The 21,456-nt window shown below is 45.3% G+C and overlaps 1 protein-coding gene across 4 annotated transcripts in view; it reads left to right on the forward strand.

The window, feature by feature from the left end:
• HMGXB3 (HMG-box containing 3) overlaps positions 1–21,456 on the forward strand; it is a 526,740-nt gene that overhangs the window by 311,234 nt on the left and 194,050 nt on the right. For all 4 annotated transcript variants that reach the window (XM_078653572.1, XM_078653575.1, XM_078653573.1 and 1 more), the window contains 2 exons: positions 9,080–9,211; positions 13,132–13,316. In XM_078653572.1, the coding sequence (XP_078509698.1) occupies positions 9,080–9,211; positions 13,132–13,316 (317 nt within the window). The remainder of the gene's footprint in view (positions 1–9,079; positions 9,212–13,131; positions 13,317–21,456) is intronic.

Raw genomic sequence — 21,456 nt, forward strand, 5'->3', positions numbered from 1 at the left:
GTGAAAAGAGTTACGTCCCTAGAGTTAAATTTTCTAAAGGGGTACCCTCCTGGTAGAAATAATCTGAGTGCCATAGGATCTTTAAGCACTTGTCATAGAAAATGTTATTAGTCTTCTACATTAATTGAGGCAGATTCAACTCCTATCCTTAGAGTATCAGACGGATGATGAAATGCCAAGATCCATTGCCTATGTTGGACCCTGGATTCAGTTTGCCCCTCTTTATGGAATAAGAGGATCCTGAATGTGCTTCCTTTGTTTCTGAAAACCCATTCTTACAAGAGACTCTCCCCTCCTGCAGGTATCTTGTTTTACTTAATGAACAGTTCATATTCATCAGATTGTTTGGACCAGGCAGAAGTTGGACGAAGAGTTATTGAACTTCTCTCAGCTCCTTTCAGTCCTTGTTACTGGTTTTGCTTCCATATTGTCCACCGGGCATAGCTCAGGCTCATTCCAAGATGCTGTGTGCTTATTGTTGAATGCCTTCCCCAGCTTCTGAGTCTTAAGGTCCAGTGCAAGTCCCTCTTTTTGCTTCTCCAACATCTCCTGAACAACTTACTTAGACCTCAGTGTTGCTAAAGAGACCACAAGTCTCCAAGATCCAGCTGTCGTTCCTGGTCAACAGTTAGGCGAACAGTTATGGATAATTCTTTTCTATACCCATATTCTAGACCTCCTCCTCCCAAGAGAGTTTAGTTGGTGAAATGGATAATGACCCAGTCACTAACATGGAAAGCTGTTTCGGTGAATTCTTGGAGAGATGTACAAACCATGTGCTTTCGTGCTGACACCCAATGATTTGGAATTACACGGATTAAGGCCCTGACGTTTCTAGCAGAGAATAAGAGCATCTATGGCAAGGTGGTCAAAATGGAGCTATATGTGCTATAACGGGTTTGGATGAAACATGAGACAACAAGTAGTATGGCCATGATCAGAATTTTCTAAGGATAGCTGCTTCCCTGAAAGAAAAAGCAACTTTCTTTCACATTGACTGGAAAGTAAAGTGCCTAGGGGCCTACATAGTATAAGTTCATGCTCGACCTGGTAAAGCAGCTGTGTAATAAAATTTGTTCATGTCAACATGGCAACCAATACCATGAACTCTGATCTGGCCTTGGTCTGGCAGCTGTGGCTCAAGTCCTTAGACCTAAAACCAGAGGTCTGGCAAAAAAGCCATTGACCATCCTGGAATGCATCAAAACATGTTTGATCCTTCTATGAATGAAGTCATTCAGTAGTACAATACAGGAATGGGCACAGCTAAATTATTCTATGGCATCCAAGTAGTTCTTCTGAGACCTCTCTCTCTCTCTCAGCCAACCAAAGAAAACTTTCCAGTCTTATTCCAGAAGAAGGGGAAGTTTAGAGGGAAGCCCTCACCCTCTCCCTTGCCTCAAGAGGCTAAAAATGCACACTGACTTCACCAGGGACCAGCTGGATTTGAAATATTCCCTTGTTACCTGAACCTTGTCTTAGCCAGGCTGACTTACAAATCTTTTGAAGCAGTGGCTCCATAGGGACACTGAGCTTCTGTCATGCAATATGATGTTCTTGCTGTCCATTACATTGGCTACACAGAAGACAGATGTAGACCATTTGCACTTCAAAACCATTCATGATGTTCCAAAATGTTGTCAAAGTTGCGTCTGAATGTGTAATCTTCTAACCATATCTTCAAGCTTCTTCAGCTGAAAAGACCTAACACATTCTGGAAATGGGACAAACTTGCCACATCTTTCTACACTGAACCATGGACTTCCATTCTTCAGACTAACGTTTTGTTACCTTTTGAAGGCAGTGATAGTGTCTGAGCATCTGCCGAGTTCACCATTGCCAGATGGATGGTGCCATGTATCACCTGTGCTTGCAGTTTGTTTGGAGCTGAACCCAAGTCTAATGTGTATGTATGTAAGGCCCGTGCTAAGGTGGTTCTGGTTGCATTGTCCAGACAGTAATCCCGGAGAGAATTAGGCTAGTCTGCTTCATGGACAATCCCAAACTCAAGGACAGATTTGGCATTAAGCTCTACACATCCTCTTTGACAAGCTCTGCATTTACAGGTGTAAAAGCAGTTTATGTTCCCAAAAATATGCTGGAAACTACCTTCAGGTTTATACTGGCAAATAACCTGGAAAATGTATTAGAGTCCATTCATGGGTACCTTTTTATTTGAGGTACGTGTTGCTGTAGATTCTCATGCTGTGCATACTCCTGCCATCTAGTTTTTGGGCTGGATGTGTGCAAGTTGTTTTTCTTCAAAGAAGTCTTTCAAGTCCTTGGGTAAGGTGACTCCTCCTCTTGCTGGTAATGCGCATGGGCATTGACTCCATTGTTAGATTGTTTTCTTTCCGCCGTCTGGTTCGGACGTATGCTCCAGTTTGAGACCATTGTAGGTTTGGTTATGTTTTTGGTTCCCAATGGTAGCTCCTAAATGTTAGTATAGCTCTATCCAATTTTACTTCCATTCTGGGTTGATGACTCCAGCTGCGCCTGGACGTTCCTCTGATCGATCTCAGCCTTTTGAAGGGACTCGCCCTCTGGGGCCTTCTTAACTCTGGACTTTCGATTCGTTCCATGCCATCTCACTAGGGTAATGGAGCGAACGCCTTTTAGATAATGTCCTTGGGCCACTGAAAATATCCACGGACCGCCCTCCATTAGGTTTGTAACCTTTGCTTTTGCCCGAGCAGAACAAGCTTGCTTGAGACGCTAGCCGCTTCTTCAGATCAGTGACGGTCAGGCCCGACGCTTAGAGAGTTTGTGGAGGAGCGGTTAAGAACTTGTGATCCTCTTCAGCAGCGAAGAGTTTCAAGAACGCCACTCCGAGTCATCTGCTGCCAACAAAGAGGTGTACTCACCAGAGGACAGCGCCATCTCTGACCTAGTGATCGAAGACTTTCCAACAGCTCATGAGTACAAATCCTTTCACTCCTCGGTACAGCTCGGCAGGCCGAGCAGGATTCCACAGAAAGGCCGCACAGTCTCCCAGGAACGCAAGCGGCAGACCATCTGGCTACCACTGCCCTTGGGCCGTGGTCAGCACGACCATGGACTTCGGCCTCACCGCCCAGCTCGGTGCGGAAAAAACACTCCAAACCAACCGGCTCAGCACTGATCGTGACTAGCACAGCATTGAGTAAACTGTTGGAGCTGAAGCCATCTGCACCGATACCATCAGTTTGTTGGCACCAAAGTCAACTACTGCCACAGTCGTCAACGAAACTGTCGAACCACTCCTCAATCAGCTCTAAGAGAATATTGATGCTCGACAGACATTTGGCAATTCATCCACAGACAGGCTGGATCATTGCCTGTCCACCTGGAACTGCCAAACAATCACCAAAAAGGCAGCTTTCTTTCCAAGAAGCCCTGGATAGAGTCCCAACTGCTAAACAAAGACAAAAGAGAGACCGGGCCACCAGTCCACTACCTGCTCCTTCGTCACCAAAATAGGCCACACAGGAGTCTCCTTCACCTCACTCTTCACATGAGGACCCTCTTTTCTACACTCCATACTCTAGAGATATGGAGGGGGAGACCTTACTCTCATCCACATCCAGATCCCTGGGACACTTATGATGCTGAGCCCCCAGCAGACACCGACCCTAATTTTTACCCATGTCAACCCCCTCCCCCGATGATTCCACAACAAACCAGGAACTCCTTACCAACGTAGTGGCCTACCATAGAGTTCCTCTCCATTCAGATCCGATAGAAGAGGATTTCCTACACAATGCCGTCTATGCCAAAGGGTATGTTGCGTGCCACAACTGAAATTTTCTAGGACCCTGTTCGTGCTTGGTTAATACTCCCCGAAGTGATAAAAAAATATAAGGTGTACCTCTCAGATGCTCCTTACATTCAAGGTCAGCTTCCTCCAGACTCTCTTCTGGTTCACACGGCGCTCAAAAGGGCCAACTTCCAAACAACTGGAAATGCGTCCCGCAAAATGAAGAAGGTAAAAGACTAAACACTGCAGGAAATAGTAGCGGCGCAGTCCGATAACTACTGGTGTATTCCCAATTGATTAGTTCACTTGGGCAGATACGACAGAGCCACTTGTTGAGATAAAATGGAGGAACACGTTCACTATCTCCCTGAGGAACACAGGGAAAGAGGGCATGAGTTGGCTTCTGAAGGGAAATTGATCTCCATTACTACCTTACAATGTACTCTTGGTACTGTCAACGCTACTGCTCATGGCATGAACCCAAGCCGCCTCCTCAGACACCATGTATTGCTGTTTGTATTGTGGTTCAAATCAGAGGTACAGCCGATCTTGGAGGCTCTTCTTTTTGACAGTCAACATCTTTTCGGGCCCCAGGTGGACCAAATCCTTGAAAAGATGAAAAAGAATACTGTGACAGCTAAGGCTATGGGTGCCCTTCAAGTGCCCACTTTTCTAGGTTCCTTTCATTGCACTCCCTTCGGTGGAGGCCCAAAACAATCCTCCCCTGAATCCCCCACGGCATACAATCGACCCTCAGGTAGAGGCACCTGTAGGAGTAATATCTCCAGAGGTAGAGATAAGGGCTCCTCCCCTAAAGCAACAGCTACCACAGTCCCCTAACCCTGACTTCCGCTCCTGCCCCAATCACAGAACGCCTATCAGATCAGTTTACAAGGGTTCTTCCCCACATGGCAAAACATAACCTCCGACCAGTGGGTGCTAGACATCATACAGTATGGTTACTGTCTGGAGCTAACCCACACACCTCCCACCATACCACCCCGCAAACACAGACTTTCAGCATAGCACATAAAACTGCTCAAAGAAGAGGTGCAATCGCTCCTTCAGAGAGTCACCATCAGGCCGGTACCACCTCAACACCAAGGCTCAAGAGTGTACTCGCTGTACTTCCTAATTCCCCAAAAGATGACTCCCTCAGGCCCATTCTAGACTTAAGATCCCTCAACAAATACATCCACTCAGAACATATTCATAAGGTCCCCATTCATACCTCCCCTACACCAGGGCGACTTCATGATCGCTCTCGACCTGAAGGAAGTGTATTTTCAAATACCAATACACTCAGCCCATCGATGCTACCTCAGGTTTGGGGTCAGCAGGAAACATTATCAGTTCAAAGTACTCCCCGTCGGGATACCTACAACTCCCTGACTGTTCACAAAGTGCCTTGCAGTGGTAGATGCACACCTGCGTCGGCAGGGCAGTCACGTCTTCCCTTACCTGGACCACTGGCTTATCAAGCATTCCACTTAACAACTATGCTGCAAAAACACACAGACCTCTATTCACCTTCTACACGAATTGGGATTCACTGTGAATACCATAAAATCCCACCCCCAACCCAGACAAATTCGGCCTTACTTAGGAGTAAACCTCAACTTAGGTTACAGCCAGGACAGTTGCGCACCTTCTAGGTATGATAGTTTCCTGCATTGCAGTAGTGCCTCACAAAAGACTGCACATGCACCTTTTGCAGGAAACGATTTCCAGTGGAGGGTCACTGGGAAGATACAAAAGACTGCACATGCACCTTTTGCAGGAAACTATTTCCAGTGGAGGGTCACTGGGAAGATCCAGTGTTGGTCATCTGCAACACTTGCCATTCTGTGCTGTGGTGAACCCCTAAAAGCCTGTTGCAGGGATTGCCTTTTCTTGACCAAGTTACGCAGGAGACCAACACAACTGGCGCCTCCCTCTTGGGGTGGGGAAAGCACATTTGCACACTTTGACTGTCCAAGGGCACTGGGAACCCAAACAACGTGGCCTTCACATCATTTACTCATAACTCCTGGCAGTTCACCTTGCATTGAAGGCTTTCCTTCTCCATCTGGTAGGTACAGGTGTCCTTGTGTGGACGGACAATACCACTGTCATATTTTACCTTCAGAAACAGACGGGAACTTTGTCTCCTCAGCTCGCTTAGTCACCAAGCACATCTGGCGATAGGCTGTCCATTGCAAAATCCACCTACTAGAAGAGTACCTCCTGGGGTGGACAATGACTTTGCCAAGCTCCTGAGCAGGATGCGGCAGCAAGTCCATGAGTGAGAACTCCACCCACAAGTCCTCCACCAGTACTTCAAGTGATGGGAAATTCCCTAAATTAATCTGTTTGCAACTGTAGAAAAAGTAAAATGCCCAAACTTTGTATCCAGGTGACCACACCCACAGACCAAAGGCAATGCACTATGGATTAACTCGCCAGGGATATTTGTCAATGCTTTTCTTCCTCTCTTACTGCTTCTATTTGTGGTTTTGAGACTATGGCAGACGTTCCTCAATGCTGTTAGAAGGAGATGATGAACGGAGCGCTGAAACTTTTCAAACACTCACCCCCAGTCACAGATCTGGGTTGAATCCATCATCATTCTTTAGCTCACTTTGCCACCCCAGTTCAGACACAGCTATATGCAAATCAGTCTTGACCCTATGTCTCATGGGAACAGTTCAGCCCAAACTGCCAAGCCACGTCTTCCCTGGACCAGAAACAAGCATCCTGGGAATGGTTTTGGCCTAACCGCTCTCATCAGCCTTGCTCACTTTGCCACTGGATTTAAGCTAACCTGTCCTTTCCTTCAGACCCAGCACCTGAGAGAGGTACTGCTTTGAAATGTATTCAACGGATGAGGAATCCATAGGTACAACTATCCATCAGAAGAAAAAGTTACTTACCCTCTGTAATGATCTTTCTGTTATACTGCTGATTTCTCAGTTATCCCACCAACCTCCACATTCTTAAGGATGGTCATCGACCATACTAAAATGTTTCCTATTTAGCTTATTGCACGTCACTGCTTTCAATTGTTCATCATTTCCTTGGCTTTGCCTCTATGGATGTGGAAGAAATTGGATGGGAAACAGACATTGTTGCGCCGGGGTGGGTGCTTTATGTTATGGCTCCAGTGCCGCTGCTACCGAAGATTAACAACGGACTCAAGCCTATTTGAGATTTTGATTTCAGATGTGAACTACTTCACAACGAAAGGCATTGTCGTCTCCCTGATGAAGGGCATGATCATAATGCCCGAAATGCATTGGTAACATTGTTATGACATTGCCTGAAGAAAATATAAAGTTTGAGAAAAACTAAGAGGATAATACAAGATGTTAAAAATCTTCAATCTCAAAAGTATCATGAAATAAAAACTAACACTAAGAAAGTAATAGGAGTGGAAGTCTTTTTCATTGAGAAGACAACTAATTGTGTGCCCGCAAGGGATGATTCTAGGTTCCATCTAGTCTCACTTCTCCAACTCTATAACTAGGACGTCGCAGGACCCTCGACGTCTCCTTTCGGTGCACCAGAAATTTGAATTAACGTGTTCATCGCCACATAACCTTCTTGCAGTGCATCTATCCAACTCTTATCAGATTATGGCTCCAGTGACAACATAGTGGTGTGTTGCTTCTGGTACAGAGATAAAGCTGTCACCCCGACTGATGTGGGAGAGCTAGTGAAAGATTTCTAGATCCAGTTTGGTATCTGGGGATATTCAACAGGTAAGGAATCAGCAAGTAGAGTATCCATCAGTGCTATGAAGCTCATTCTCTGTCTGTATCTGTATCCATTTGAACAAGAAACATTTTTTCTGAAATCTGCCAATTGTTCATGTTTCATTGCAAATTGTGTGGCAAACACTGGAAATGCATAATTATGTAATAAATGTTGCAGCCACAGAATTGCAGTAATCCACGTTCCCTTACCATTGTTTTATCAACTTTGTATTCCTGCAAGGTGAGTAAAATCTGAATAATCTAATTCCAGTCTCTGCTGATAGTTGGCTCAACCACTTAAAGAAAGCATCTTTTTTGAGGTAACACCCCTAAAATAAACACGCAATATGAAAACATATAGTGGGTAATGTCTAAAATTGCCCTGTATTGCCCTTTTGTGGTACTGGTAACATCTACAGACCATTTGGTCTTCAGCCACTGTGTCATTTATATGCAAGTCTGAGTTACCATAGGAAGAGCGAATTTAGCTATGCTTATAACTTTGGGCCGTTTAACAATTCTTCATGAATCTTTCCCCCAAAAAAGTTCTTCCACCTCAGCTCTTTACTGAAACGTTTCGGGGTGATAGGTCAGGTGAGGGACTAAGAAAAAGGGAGGTGCCCAAAACGCTTTTTTATTGTTCATTTTCCACAGGAAAAATGTGACAATAATGCAGGGAAAACGGCTGAACAGAATTACACTAAATTTGGCAGATAGCTGGATCCTTTCTCAGAAAGCATTAAGGTTAAAAATGTATAAACGTATTAACAGTTAATCCTTCGAACACTCGCGAGAGTCCTGCGAAACCGCAAATGAAAAAAAAAAACCTGGAGCGATCTTATTGGTTTCTGTGTTTTTTTAATTCCCCTCGGACAGCTGGCTCCTGCAGGATTCACAGTCACAGCAATCTGATTGGCCTGCTGCAACATGAAAGAAATGTAGTGGCTGCCATTACAGGGCAGGTGAGCTTTGTATCCTGAAAATGTAAGACAAAAAGTAGTAGAGGGCAGGTAGGGGCACCCTGACCCCCTGGCGGTTATGTGGGAAGAAACCACAGGGGGCATAAAATATTTTTTAAGGTGCCCTTTTTGCGTCCACGGGTTGGCACCAAACGTATCATAATATATGACTTAGTTTACAAAAAACCTGTAAAAATTCACTGAAAAAACAAAGGTTAAAGTAGATTTAAATGTAGGGAAGATAGTAAAATGTTAACTTATATTAAGAAACACCATATTAATTCACTGAAAAGCACTACTGTTTAAAAAAAAGCTCAAATTCTCCAGTCATACGTGACTGACATAAGTATAACTTGCACTGCTGTGATGCTCTGCTTATGACCTCACATATTACATCACTGATTACATCTGAAATCTATGGTGGTGCAAGTTGTACTTGTACCTAGCCCTCCTACAGGCCTACAAGTGCATAGCTGTGTTTTAAGGAGTGAAATTTGCGTTGGTGCTGTATTTAATATGCTGAAGTTTTGCACAGCCCATCTTTATTATCTGAATGATTTTCATAGTGTTTTTTGGTCAGGGTATTGCTGTTATGACTAGGAATTTATTTCCTCATCTATTAAGTTATTGCTGCTGTCCCTAATTTTCAGGTCTTTTTAATTTGGGGAATAAACTCCTGGTGAGCCTGGACCTGCTATTCACCATCCGAAATCACCTCAAGCTTGGGGAGGACCCCAACACATCTGTCAGAAGCATCCTGCGATCTGTGCAGGAGCAAACAGGTCAGTATATGCTGAATCTTGCTTTTCTCTATCACCTACCCAGTACCTCATTCATTGTCAGGTCCATGCTTCTCTGGTTCCCCTCTAACAGTTCACCTGTTCACCTGGTTGCTTTTAAGTATCCTAGTAAAGTCGTGTTGCATGCATGAGAGTAGTGTTTTGTAAAGTGTTGGTGGGGAACACCTCCTGGTTACTGAAAGCATGAAACTAATAAATAACATAGAATGTTAGATGTTTTGCACTAAGGGACTCCAAATGAAATCACAAACAAAAGTGCAAAGCTCTCAAATCGCAGTGACATATCACTGGAAAATACCTTTACTGTAGTGAAATCTTATTGGAAGTTGCTCCCCTTACTACTGCAACACTTCTCAAGATACTACTGCATTGATACCTTCCAGAGAGATTACCTTATCAGTGCTCAACTTGTTAAATAAGTGCCAGAGCTCTTGCCAGGAGGCCACTGCTGCTTGGACTACACATTGCCTCTGCCATGCTGCCAATGATGGTAACAAAACAACTACTAACCATCACACCCCTAAAAGTGTGAAAATTCTGACTATTTCAGACCCCCATACTTATCAGAATGACTTGGGCGGCAGGTAATAGTTATTTTTAATGTATATTCAATTAATATTTAGCCGTTGTTGTGGTCATCTCTAAATTAGCCAGACAGCGCCACCTTGTGGCAGAGTGTCACAAGCAGCGGTGTTGACAATTCGGTGCAGGTGCCAAGCACCGGAAACCACTGGCCCAAATTAAGCACTGCCTTACTGCATTAAATCTGCCCAATGGGCTACCCTTACAGTTGTCAGATTAGACTCAAAATCATCTTCGGCAGAGTTATAATGCTGGGCATAAAATCAGGTCCAGCCATGAAAAGCCAACTCAAATAGTTAACATGGGTCGGTAGAAGCGCTAAACATATTTTTCATGTGCTACTGCTAGTAACAGAATGTCTCCCTCTTTTTCTTTATGAAGATACAGGTTAGTTCTTCTTCACGTTCCGCAAGGGATATAACAAACGACATTGTTCTTGCTAACGATACAAGGCGATTAAAATGGGGTGAATGTCTAGGTAATTGCCACCGCATCACAGAAATGGATGCACTGGTATTGGGTGCAATTTCTGAGTTACAGGGTTGCTTTTCCGATGATGACTATGTGACCAGGGTGGTTCCAATTCACACAGCTCTTTGTTTAAATCTTAGTAAATTTTTTATTAAGGCAAGAAATGATCCACCCCGTAAAGCCAGAAGGAAGCCAGATTCCTGGTACGGTTAAAGCTGCAGAACTGCTTACAAGTCTCTAGCACTAGCAGTGCGATCAACGGACAGGCTCTTAATACAAGATGCTAGGCGTCACTACAAAATGACTCAGCAGGAAGCAAAAAAATCCTGGGACAATAAATATTGGGAAGAATTATACGAGGCAAGTAAGTCCAGAAACATGACAGGTTTCTGGAATCTAGTGAGATGGGGTAAAGGGAATTATAAGCCCCAGCCAGAAAATTCTGTCCCTCCTGAATGCTGGATACTGCACTTTAAATAACAGTTTGCACGCCCTGACGGGGTAAGCGTAGGAAGTCTGGACCCTACTGTAAATTATACAGCTATTACCCCGCTGGTGTTTAGTCGGAGAGATATCGAACAAGCTCTTAACACAATACCGAGAGGAAGAGCCCCGGGTCCGGACATGATTCCGGCAGACCTTTTTCTTCATAGTAAAGAGGTCTGGGTGCCGTATATAGAGTTGCTGGCGAATGCCATCTCTAGGGGCTCGCCAATACCAGAAGTATGGAGAGGAGCTGAAATAATTCCAATATTTAAGAAAGGGGATCGTGCTGATCCTGCGAACTATAGGCCAATCAACCTAATTGCATGCATTCAGAAGGTGGTGGCCAGGCTCGTTCTCCTCAGGATTCAGAACTGGATAGACGACTCAGGGGTCATGTCTGTGCTTCGGGCAGGCTTTCGCCCATTTACGAGTACTGTGGATCAAGTTTTTAGATTTTGTGCCATATATTGGAAATGGGTTATCCTTTGAGGGGGCACTCTTTATGCAGCCTTTGTCGATTTGAAATCGGCTTTTGATCTTGTGCCACGCACTAGGTTGTGGCAAGTGCTTCACAAACAAGGCATGCCACACGAACTCCTAGCCTTCCTGATCAAATTTCATGAAAACAATTATGCTCAGGTTAGGTGGGGAAATCAGGGCCAGGTCACTGATAAATTTGCAACGGAAAGGGGAGTCAGACAAGGGTGCGTCTTGGCACCAACTCTGTTTACGTTGTACATAAACAGGGTCACGGAGTATTATAGGGAAGTACACACAGATGCACCTAAACAAAATGGCATCCCGGTTCCCTTATTAATGTTTGCAGACGACACCCTTATACTCTCAAAAACGCAAGAAGGGCTTCAGAAAGCAATTGGCTGTTTCGAGATGTTCTGCAATGACCATGGCCTAATCATTAAAGTGTTGAAAACAAAATTTATGGTAATGCATAGACACAAGAAAGTAAGGGGCACAGTTTTTATGAATGGTGAGCTCTTAGAACAAACAGATAGTTTCAGCTACTTGGGTATCACATTGGGGTCTCGGTTAGAGTGGAAGCCACATATGACCTATTTAACCACTAAACATGCACAGCTGGCTGGCGTCCTACTGAGAGAGTTAAAAACCTCAGCCACACAACCTATAGCCCCAGCCCTTAAAATATATGACACAAAAGTTAGGGCCTCAATGCTGTACGGGGCCGAACTGTGGGGGGTTTCTGACGTTACAGCCTTGACTAATGCACAAAACAAATTCCTGCTGTGCCTAACAAGGCTCCCGCAATCCACACCACTGGTACCTTTGTACACGGATCTGGGCTGTCGGAAAATACAGGACATATCTAGCTTTAGACCTATCGCGTATTGGAGGAGGCTATGGGTTACACCCGAACTTTCCCATTATGCTCTAGCGCTTCTTGATACCAGAAATATGGATTCAGGGGGTAAAATACAATGGTTTAGACAGGTCAAGTTGCTTTTCAAAGCCTTAGGAATGATGGAACTATGGGAAAAAACCCCAGAAAACATTTTTCCCTCTCAAAAGACCTTAAAAGAGTTGTACTGGGCGTGCATAACTCAGAGAGAGTTTCAGAAATATACTGACCCATCGCTCACCAGGGATTTTTTGGCACAAAAACACACTCCTGCCTATGAGCGATATTGGGACCTCATTACCATTCCAACTGATAGGAAGGGTTCCCACCCTGTATTGATGAAAAAGTTTCCTATCAATTCATTTACTAGCAAATGGTCAAGTAAGTGACATCATATGTGTCCTTTTTGTGTAGCCCAATCTGAAAGTCTAGCTCATGTTTTGTTTATATGCCCAGCATATAAAGCCCTGCGTCATAAATGGATTATACCAATCTGTATACAGAAAGGTATCCAAAGTGGCTCTGCGGCACTAAGAATTGTTAGAACAGATTGCACCGACAGCATGGTAATTGCACTTGCTAAATTCTTAAAATGGATGTGGATAATACGCAGGAATAAATTGAAATTACTGTAGGCTGCATTATTATAACTTGGCCCTGAAAAATCTATTACAAGGAAAAATGGCACTGAATTTTAATGGATTTTATATTTACACAGTATTTTTTTTTTTTTAAATGACTGAATCGGAACACCCTGTACATAGCAATGATTGGATAGATTCATATGATTTTTTCCTGTATAATGAGAACAATGGATGTAACAAGTATGAAATGTAGTTTTTAATGTTTTTATTGTGCTGTCTTTCATGACTAACTGTCGAAATAAAGACTTATTTGACTTTGACTTTGACTTTGACTCTTCTTCACATTCATGCCTAAAAATCTGCTTGCAGCTCTTTTTGTTGACTATTTAATTATTGATTTCCAGAGAAAAACTTGTGCCCTGAGGAGGAGCTCATACTGCACGAGCTACTGTCCAATTCTTATTGGGCTTTTGAATGCCTCACCATCCGAGACTACAACGACATGATCTGTGGCGTTTGTGGGATTGCACCCAAGATTGAGATAGCCCAGCGCAACATGGAGAATGCCCTGTCACTGAAAAATATTGAGGTAAGTTCCTAATATGCAGCAATAAGCCTAGCACATATGGTAGTGTTTCCCCCTTCTGCTTCTGGAGGAATGCCAGTGTTTCTTTATCTTTTTAAACAATATTATGGATTTTTCATACATAGAAAGGCACACATCCTGTCCTCTAAAAAGGGGAGGTCCCCACAACAGGAACAAGTGTGTGCCATCCCACTACCAGTAACAAAATCAACTAATGCTTAAAAAGTGTAGGTATAGGATAAATTATACTTCCAGGGATAGCATGCATTATACTACAAAAAATTACAGCATTTAGGGCACCGTCTCTATAGAACAATGGTTGAGCGAATGAGCAACAGTTTAAAAAAAAAAAACTTTTGTCTAGTTCATGATATCGTTTTCTTGAGTCATACAGCTTAATGATTATTAGGGGGTTTCCTCTGCTGTTATAAACCACCTGATATGCAGCCACACACATCTCCACATTGGAATTCTGTATTTCTACTTTAGGCGTTTCACTGCTACCCCATAGTTAAGCTGTATCCCTCTGCGCCACGGTCACCCTTTCTTTCACCACATGTGAGTTTACTATATTTGTGCGACACCTGATGGCCCAGAACCCTAACAGCATTACCTTGGGGCACAGTGGAAAAGACACCCTGGGGACCTCATATTAACCGTCTTTAATCTATGTCCAAAACCTGTGAATCATGGGGCACAAACAAATATTATGGATTAATGATGATTGAACATTTTATTTCCAAATACTCTGATAATAACTTATATTTTGTCAGTGACCTGTCTGCATCTCTCCTGCGGAATCAATATATTGCTTGGGGGGCATTCCTAAGTTACTTGTACTTAAACCTTTCTCAGAGTGCTACTTCATAGTCACTATGATGGCGATTAACAACTGTATGCCATCTTTAACCATACATTTTGCAAATTGAATATCCCAATCATGACCCACACACAGAAACCCGCTCCCCAATAAGCTGCAGTGCTGTAATTCGGCTACTGACCTAAAGAGGGGTCAAACCCCCATCCTCTTCACAAATCTAATCTTTGCATGCTATTCCAAGACCACTGCCCTGGTGTGATGTTGGAAAAATGCTCACCAAGGAACACCCTATTTCCATGGTAATCTGGGTGTTACTGAAAATGGTTGATCCCGAGGAATCATTCAAAAACAATTTTAGCCAACTTATACCAAAACCTAGTATCCAATGTAGTTCATCAGTTTATCAGTTGTCTGTGGACTGGCAGGCGAGAAGTCTGTTCCATAAAAAGGCACGCTATGTGGCGATGCAGCAAAACATCAGAGCAGAGCACCATCTTGGGCAGGGTCTCTTCAGAAAAAAGTATATCACATGGCAGTCTGAAAACACCAATTATAGGGTATATAAAACGAGTGTGTGTATGATCAAGACTTTTTAAGACCGAACAGGAGTAGCGATGACTGTACCACATGTTAAAATTTTGTAGTTGCTAACATAACGAATACTTGTGTGTAGGAAGCTGCTTCTTTATATAGTGGACAGAAACGAGGCACATTGTGTAAAGAGTCCAGGCAAACTCCAAATGATTTACAGAGGCAAAGATTATAACCCAAATGCTCTCTTTTCTGGTAGTGTGGGCGAGCAGTTAGTCTTATCAGAGGGTAGTGCTAATCATTTGTTGCACTTACAGAGGCAATAAATGAGACACACATTCAAGAGTAAACTCTGGGACCAATTTGGAGAAAAATAAGTCATTTTTATATACATTTTGATACCAAGAACTTTGTTAGCAAGTAAGTACTTTTGCTGATATGAATTTTTACAGGTAGGTAAATAGTTCGAGTCTTACGCATCAGTCCAGTGTCAGCCTGCTGGAGAGGAGCAGCAGCCTGTTCAGCTATATTCATGTTCAGGCCCTGGCAGGAAGCAAATCAGGCCCAAAGCAGCGCCCCCAGCCCAGGAGAAGAGAGCCTGACATGTCTGCACAGGTGCTGGTCTGGATGGCCACCAGTGTACCAGTGTACAGTACAGTCCCCTGCCTGACACCAAGATGGCTTCCGACAATTTGACATTGACCAGACCTTGAACCTATCCCCTAACCTGCCTACACATCAGGACTTGGAACATGCAGAACCTCCCCCAGACTGTGGAGACCTAGCGATTTGGCTGATGCCCAGTGGAGCTACCATATAGCTAAAGAGAAGATGGGTTGTGGACTCCCCCTCCCTGCCGTCACCTATCCAGCCGGACCTTGGGCAAATTTTCCCCTCGTCTCTATGTCCTGTCTTCCTCCTACCCCTTTACCCTATCCCCTTACCGGTCCTGCTCTACTCACCTTGTCCCCTATGTTCTTTAAATGTTTTTCTTGATACTTATGTAACTTTTAACTGATGTAATTTGCAACATTATTGTCCCTCATGTAAAGCACTCTGATTCCATCGGGTCTAGCCAGCGCTATATAATAACTCATTAATAAAATTTGTTCCCATTTAGTACTTTTTCTCCCTTTGTCTACCTCCCTAGCTCCTATCCCCTGATTCTCTCACCTTGCCTGCTAGTCTGCCTAGCCCCCTGTCCTTTGTGCCCTTTGACTAAGCACTCCTTCTCCCCTTGTTGGGGAAAGATCCAATATTTATACTCTGGAGTCTTAGTGTACCCGCTGAGAGAGTCCACTGCACCAAGGGAGCTACTCACAGCTGAGGTATGGTATGGCACCCCTTGCCAAATCACTCCCTCTCCCTTTTTGGGGAAGGATCCAGTATGTAGGCCTTGGAGTCTCAGAGACCCATCTGAGAGAGTCCACTGCATAAAGGGAGCCTCCCGCAACAGAGATAGGGAAGTGATACCACTTCCCCTGGGATCACAGCTTACTTGACTTTGGACGTTGCTTTCACTCGTCTACCGGTTTGTGTCCCCATCGCCCTCCCCCCTCCTCTTTCCATGCGATGTCCTTCACCCTCCCCTCCTCTTTCCCGCCTTCATTACCTGTCTACTTCCCCAGCTCCTTCCCCCCTCCTCTAAATATTTCTCCTTGCCTGCTTTTCCCCTTACATATATTTTTACTTATTGTTTATCTTGACCTTACAAGTAACTATGTTGCCATGCTCTAATAACTGTGTAACCTTTGTAACGATGGAGCCTGTAACTATGATCTGATGCTCATGTAAAGCGCTCTGATACCTCCGGGTCTAGCGAGCGCTATATAAAACCTTTAAAATAAATAAATATGTTGCATACAGTTATTTGTGATCGGTTTCTGGGGGTCTCCTTCAAGACTTAGGGTCGTAGGGGGCCAAGGTCCAAAATACCACCAGCAGTTACTTGTTGCCTACCCTGTTGAGTCCGGGTGCAGAAGTGCTAGTCGGGTTGGTAGCTGTGCGCTCTACGCTGGTGGAAAGAAAGGGGGGCACCTAGAAACAGGCTGCAGAGGGGGGCTTGAGGACAAGTCCGGTAGCTCCCAGTAGGGGGGCTCGGGTCACATATGAGAACAGCCAGTTCTTCATTACCCTCACTGGGGCGCTCAGGTGCAGAGTGGGCTCTGTGTGTCCTGGAACCTTGCAGTTGTCGGTTTCGCCGGTTATGGGTGTGAAAATGAGGACTGCTGGGCCACTCTGGACGTGGGTGCCTGTGGTGCTGATGTCCCTTGACAGCTGCTCTGTCTCGGTGCAATGGGAGTCCGGATTGGAATCTCACAGACATTGTTTGCTGCAAGAAGTCCTATACCTCAGGTATTAGTCCTGTCCGGCTCATGATAGTCCTGGTGTCCTCTCACTTGGTGGAGGGACAGATCTAACCTTCAGGAGCATAGGGTCCTCTTCCTGGGCAGCTGCTGCATCGTGCTGGTTGGTGAACAGCAACTCTGTAGACCTGGCTTTGCGTTTCGATGCCTATAGACTGCAGGGTCGTAGCTCCTGTACTCCAAGGGAGATTGCTGGCAATATTAAACCAAGGTTTAATGGTAGAATTCCTTTATCCTGGCAGATTGCACAGAATTACTCAACGATATGGCAACTCTAAAACCTACCAATCACTTCAATGATCCTTTTCCTGCTAAATTGTTTAAAGACGTCAACTTGGCCATTCTGCCTCTGTGGTCGCGGATTATTCATGAGGGATGCTCCTGCAGGGGAGCATCCCCGATTCCCTCAAATTTGGGCAAGTCACTCCCATCCTGAAGAAGCCCGACTCAGATTTATCTGATCCAAACAACTTCAGACCTATCACTAACACCATGACGTTAGCCAAACTGCTCGAGAAATGCGTCCACAAGTAGCTCTGCAATCAAATAAAGAAATTTCAACTACTGGACCTCTATCAGCCTGGTTTCAGAGCAGGGCATAGTACTGAAACTGCACTACCGCACATTGTGGATGACGCCCTGAAAGCCCTGGATCAAAATGCCCCTTGTCTTTTGATCCTTCTTGACCTGTCTTCAGCATTCGACACCATCAACCATCAAACATGAAACCTTGATTAATCTTCAACGTAGGATGGGTCTAGCGGGACCGGTCCTTAAGTGGTTTACTAGTTCTTACATAACCGCACACAAATGATTAAACTCAACCAGTTCCTTGCTTCAAGTACCCAGGTCAGGATTGGAGTTCCGCATGGATCCGCACACTCGCCCACGCTCTTCAACGTTTTTATGGAACTTTTCACTGTCATTCTGAACCAATCTAACATTCACTACCACATGTATGCGGTTGACACCCAACTTTACTTGAAGGTTTCCTCTCTACATGATATTAAAACTTTAAATTAGGCTCTTTCGCAAACGCAACCATGGTTAGCACAGAACTATCTGTTCGAGGCATATGAGCTGCAGATTGTACACTTAGCATTAGATCGCCACCTGGTGTTGGGCTCTGATGATTGCATGTTGTTGTCGTCTTGGAAGAAGTCTTTTGTAGTCACGAGATAGGTGACTCCTCCCTTGGACGATAGTGTGCATGGGCATCGGCTCCATCCATAGATTGTTTTTTTCCGCCACTGGGTTCGGATGAACTTTTTCCGCTCCGGCTACAGATCTACTTTTCAAGTACTTAGAAGCGCAAAAACTTATCAAAACTTTACTACCTTTGATATTGAATACCATTGTTTTGACTTCATCAGCTCGATTCCAGTCGTCGACGCGGGCCGTTGGGCCTATCCACGCCGTGAGGCCTACACCTCATGGAAAGGATGCCATTCAAAAAATGCCCTGGGTGTGGAGCGAAGTTTCCACGCAGTGACCAACACAGGGTATGTAATCTGTGCTTATCACCAGAACACGACGAATCCAGCTGTACAGCCTGCGTGTCCTTTCGATCCAAGAAAACCATCCGGGATCGGAGGGCCCGTCAACACGAAATGCAGAGATCAGCTCCGGAACCAGTGGATATTTTCGACGAGGATTCCAATGATCTCGAAATCGTCATTTCAGAGGCAGACGACTCCAACGACACCCTTCCAATCGGGTCCGCGCGTGAGTACTACTGCCCCTGCACCACATACAGCACCTAACCCGATGGCAAAGGTCAACGCTCCGCCTCCTGGGCCCAGTCGCGACCGAAAAGACACTTCTAAAGCCCCGCCATCGAGCCCGGCTCCGAAGAAAATACATAAGTTTTCCGGCAGCTCCTTACCGAACAAACCGCACGTGCCGATCCCACCAGTTCCATCGGCACCGAAACCGAACGAAGCCTCGGCCCCGAAACCGTCGACTTCTAAAGACAAAGGTATGAAGCCAGCGTCCGACGCCTCGAAGCTGACGAGACCGGATTCCACTCCGAAGCTATCGTCTTCGGTACCGAAACCTACAAGGCCTGATTTCGATGCGCCCAAGCCCTCGAAACAGCCTACGACACCGAAAACAACACCGTCGGTGCCGAAAACTACGCCAAAGGACACTGTAACACCTCCTAAGGCGAAAGACAAACAACAAAATCGGCGTCGACAAAGGTTCCACAAGAAGAAGAACATTTCCAACGTGATCCTCTGCAAAAGAAGATCTACATTGACCCAAAAACAGGTGCTGTATCCACTACACCACACAAGAGGAAGGCAGATACAACACCTACACCTGTAGTACCTGCCAAGAAGAAGGACTCTGCCAAATTCTCCTATACTTCCTCCTCCTTCATCTCCTGTTCCTCTTAACAATTCACCACAGATTTCTCCTCCAATTTCTCCTTTTCTGTCTCCACACTCACCTCAAAATGATGATGAGTATAGGTTAGGTAGAGGGATAGGCCCAGATGAGCCTTTCCCATACCCTACAGATGATACACTGGGACCCACAGAATGCACCAGATATTCCTAACCCACAGTTATACCCATCAAAACCGTCTCCCCCAGAAGATAACATTAGTTTTGGGCACCTGTTGAACAGAGCTGCAATGTACCATGGGGTAACTATGCATTCTGATGAAGCAGAGGAAGATTTTCTGTTAGACACATTTGAGCAATCACAAAGATCTGTTCAAATTCTTCCTATGATTAAAGGGGTCATTGTAAGAGAGTAGGGTCTTCTATCCTATGGTCACCCCAAATTTTTGCTTTTTGCTTCACTGGTTTTAGACTACTGAGGCTGTGGGCCTGCTAATCAGACCCCCAGCCTGCTGTTCTCTCTCTAAATATTAACACATTAGTACTTACCACAATTGGAAATGGACTCCTTGTCAGCCCCTCTACCATGCACTATAGGTGCTCAGGGCATAGGTGCCACCAAGGCCTACCAGGGGCTGCAGCATATCTTTTGCCACCCCTGGCTGGTTCTTAAATTGACACAACTGGCTGATCACTCAGCTGGGGCAAGGTGGTGTAATCACCCCTTGCTTAGATATAGTATACCTATATCTAAACCTATATCTGGACACATATAAACCTGTGAGCCACTCCTATGGAAGGCCTCATCAATCCTGGAGGCAGAGTGCGTGGTTTAATGTGAGATGGAGCTCTAGCATGAGCTGAGCCTGTCTGCAGCCGTCGGGAACAAATCCCTAAGCTGTTTCAGGATAATGCCATACCATATACTCTTAAGTGCATTATAATCCTCGCGGTTATATAGCAACTTTGGTTTGGCTTTATCAAAACATGTCGTGTAAGGTGTCATACGATTTGGAATACTATTCCGCTTGCCAGTTCTGGCGACGGGGATAGCATTCCACCCCTCTAGAGGGGTAAGACATGTTACTTTACTTAAATGCGGTTAATTTCTAAAAGGGCCTCAGATCCACAAAATGGATGCTTCTGCCACAGACACAAGTCTGACCCCCTGAAGCTGACCGAAACTCAGCAAAAGGGGCCTGGACAAAGGGTTTCCTGTCGCAGGGAGGTGTTACACCCCCCCAGACAGGAGATAGTGGATTGTAGCAGGGAGGTTTGAAAGAAACCAGACACTGCCTGGGGAGCACAAGGCTGCCCCTTGCATAATCCGGCCAAACCGGTTCTGGGGCACTCCAGCCCTCGTGCCAGCGCGGCCTGGATCAAAGGAAGGGGGTGTATCCACCCACTTCCTGGGTCCCACCCATAGGAGGGGACCTAGCAGGTAATCCAGCCCCCTAGATTGGTATAAGAATGGGAGCAGTGCCAAAGCACTTCAGATTATCCTGATGAAACATAAGAAACGAAACTCTGGACCCTTCGACATCCTACTCAACGTAGAAGACTGAAGAATCTCCCTTGTGGTCAAGGAGTGACCACCCTGTGCAAACAGGCACCATCCAGCCCTCGACGTCTGCTTTATTGCAGTTCCCGCCGGAACTCGAGCGACAGAGATCGACGAGATCAAGCTTGCCTGCCTTCTAACAGCCCGATCCACAGTCCCTGCAGAGCTGAGACCCGTGGAGGCGACCGGAAGCGTGGGGCACGCCATCTTGGAAAAACCACGAGATGCTGACCGTGCAGCCCACGAGTGACCCTCGAAGCTGTACAACGGGGTTTGAGAAGCCCCAACCCTGAGCCACTCTTGCACCGAAGTTCAGCCCTCCACACTCGACGAGTGCTGCGTGGGGCCCTTCTGCTTCTTTTGGCTCAACGCGTTGGTCCGGTCACTTGCCAGCTGGCTTGTGGCCCCTGTGGCGACGAAACTTGAAATTTGACTTGCGATTCTGGTTGCTCCAGATTTGCACCAGCTCCCCTGACAAGGAGCCCCCACTCTGACCCTCCTGGTTCGAGTGAGAAGC

This window comes from Lissotriton helveticus, chromosome 7 (assembly GCF_964261635.1).
Source record: "Lissotriton helveticus chromosome 7, aLisHel1.1, whole genome shotgun sequence".
NCBI lineage: Eukaryota > Metazoa > Chordata > Amphibia > Caudata > Salamandridae > Lissotriton > Lissotriton helveticus.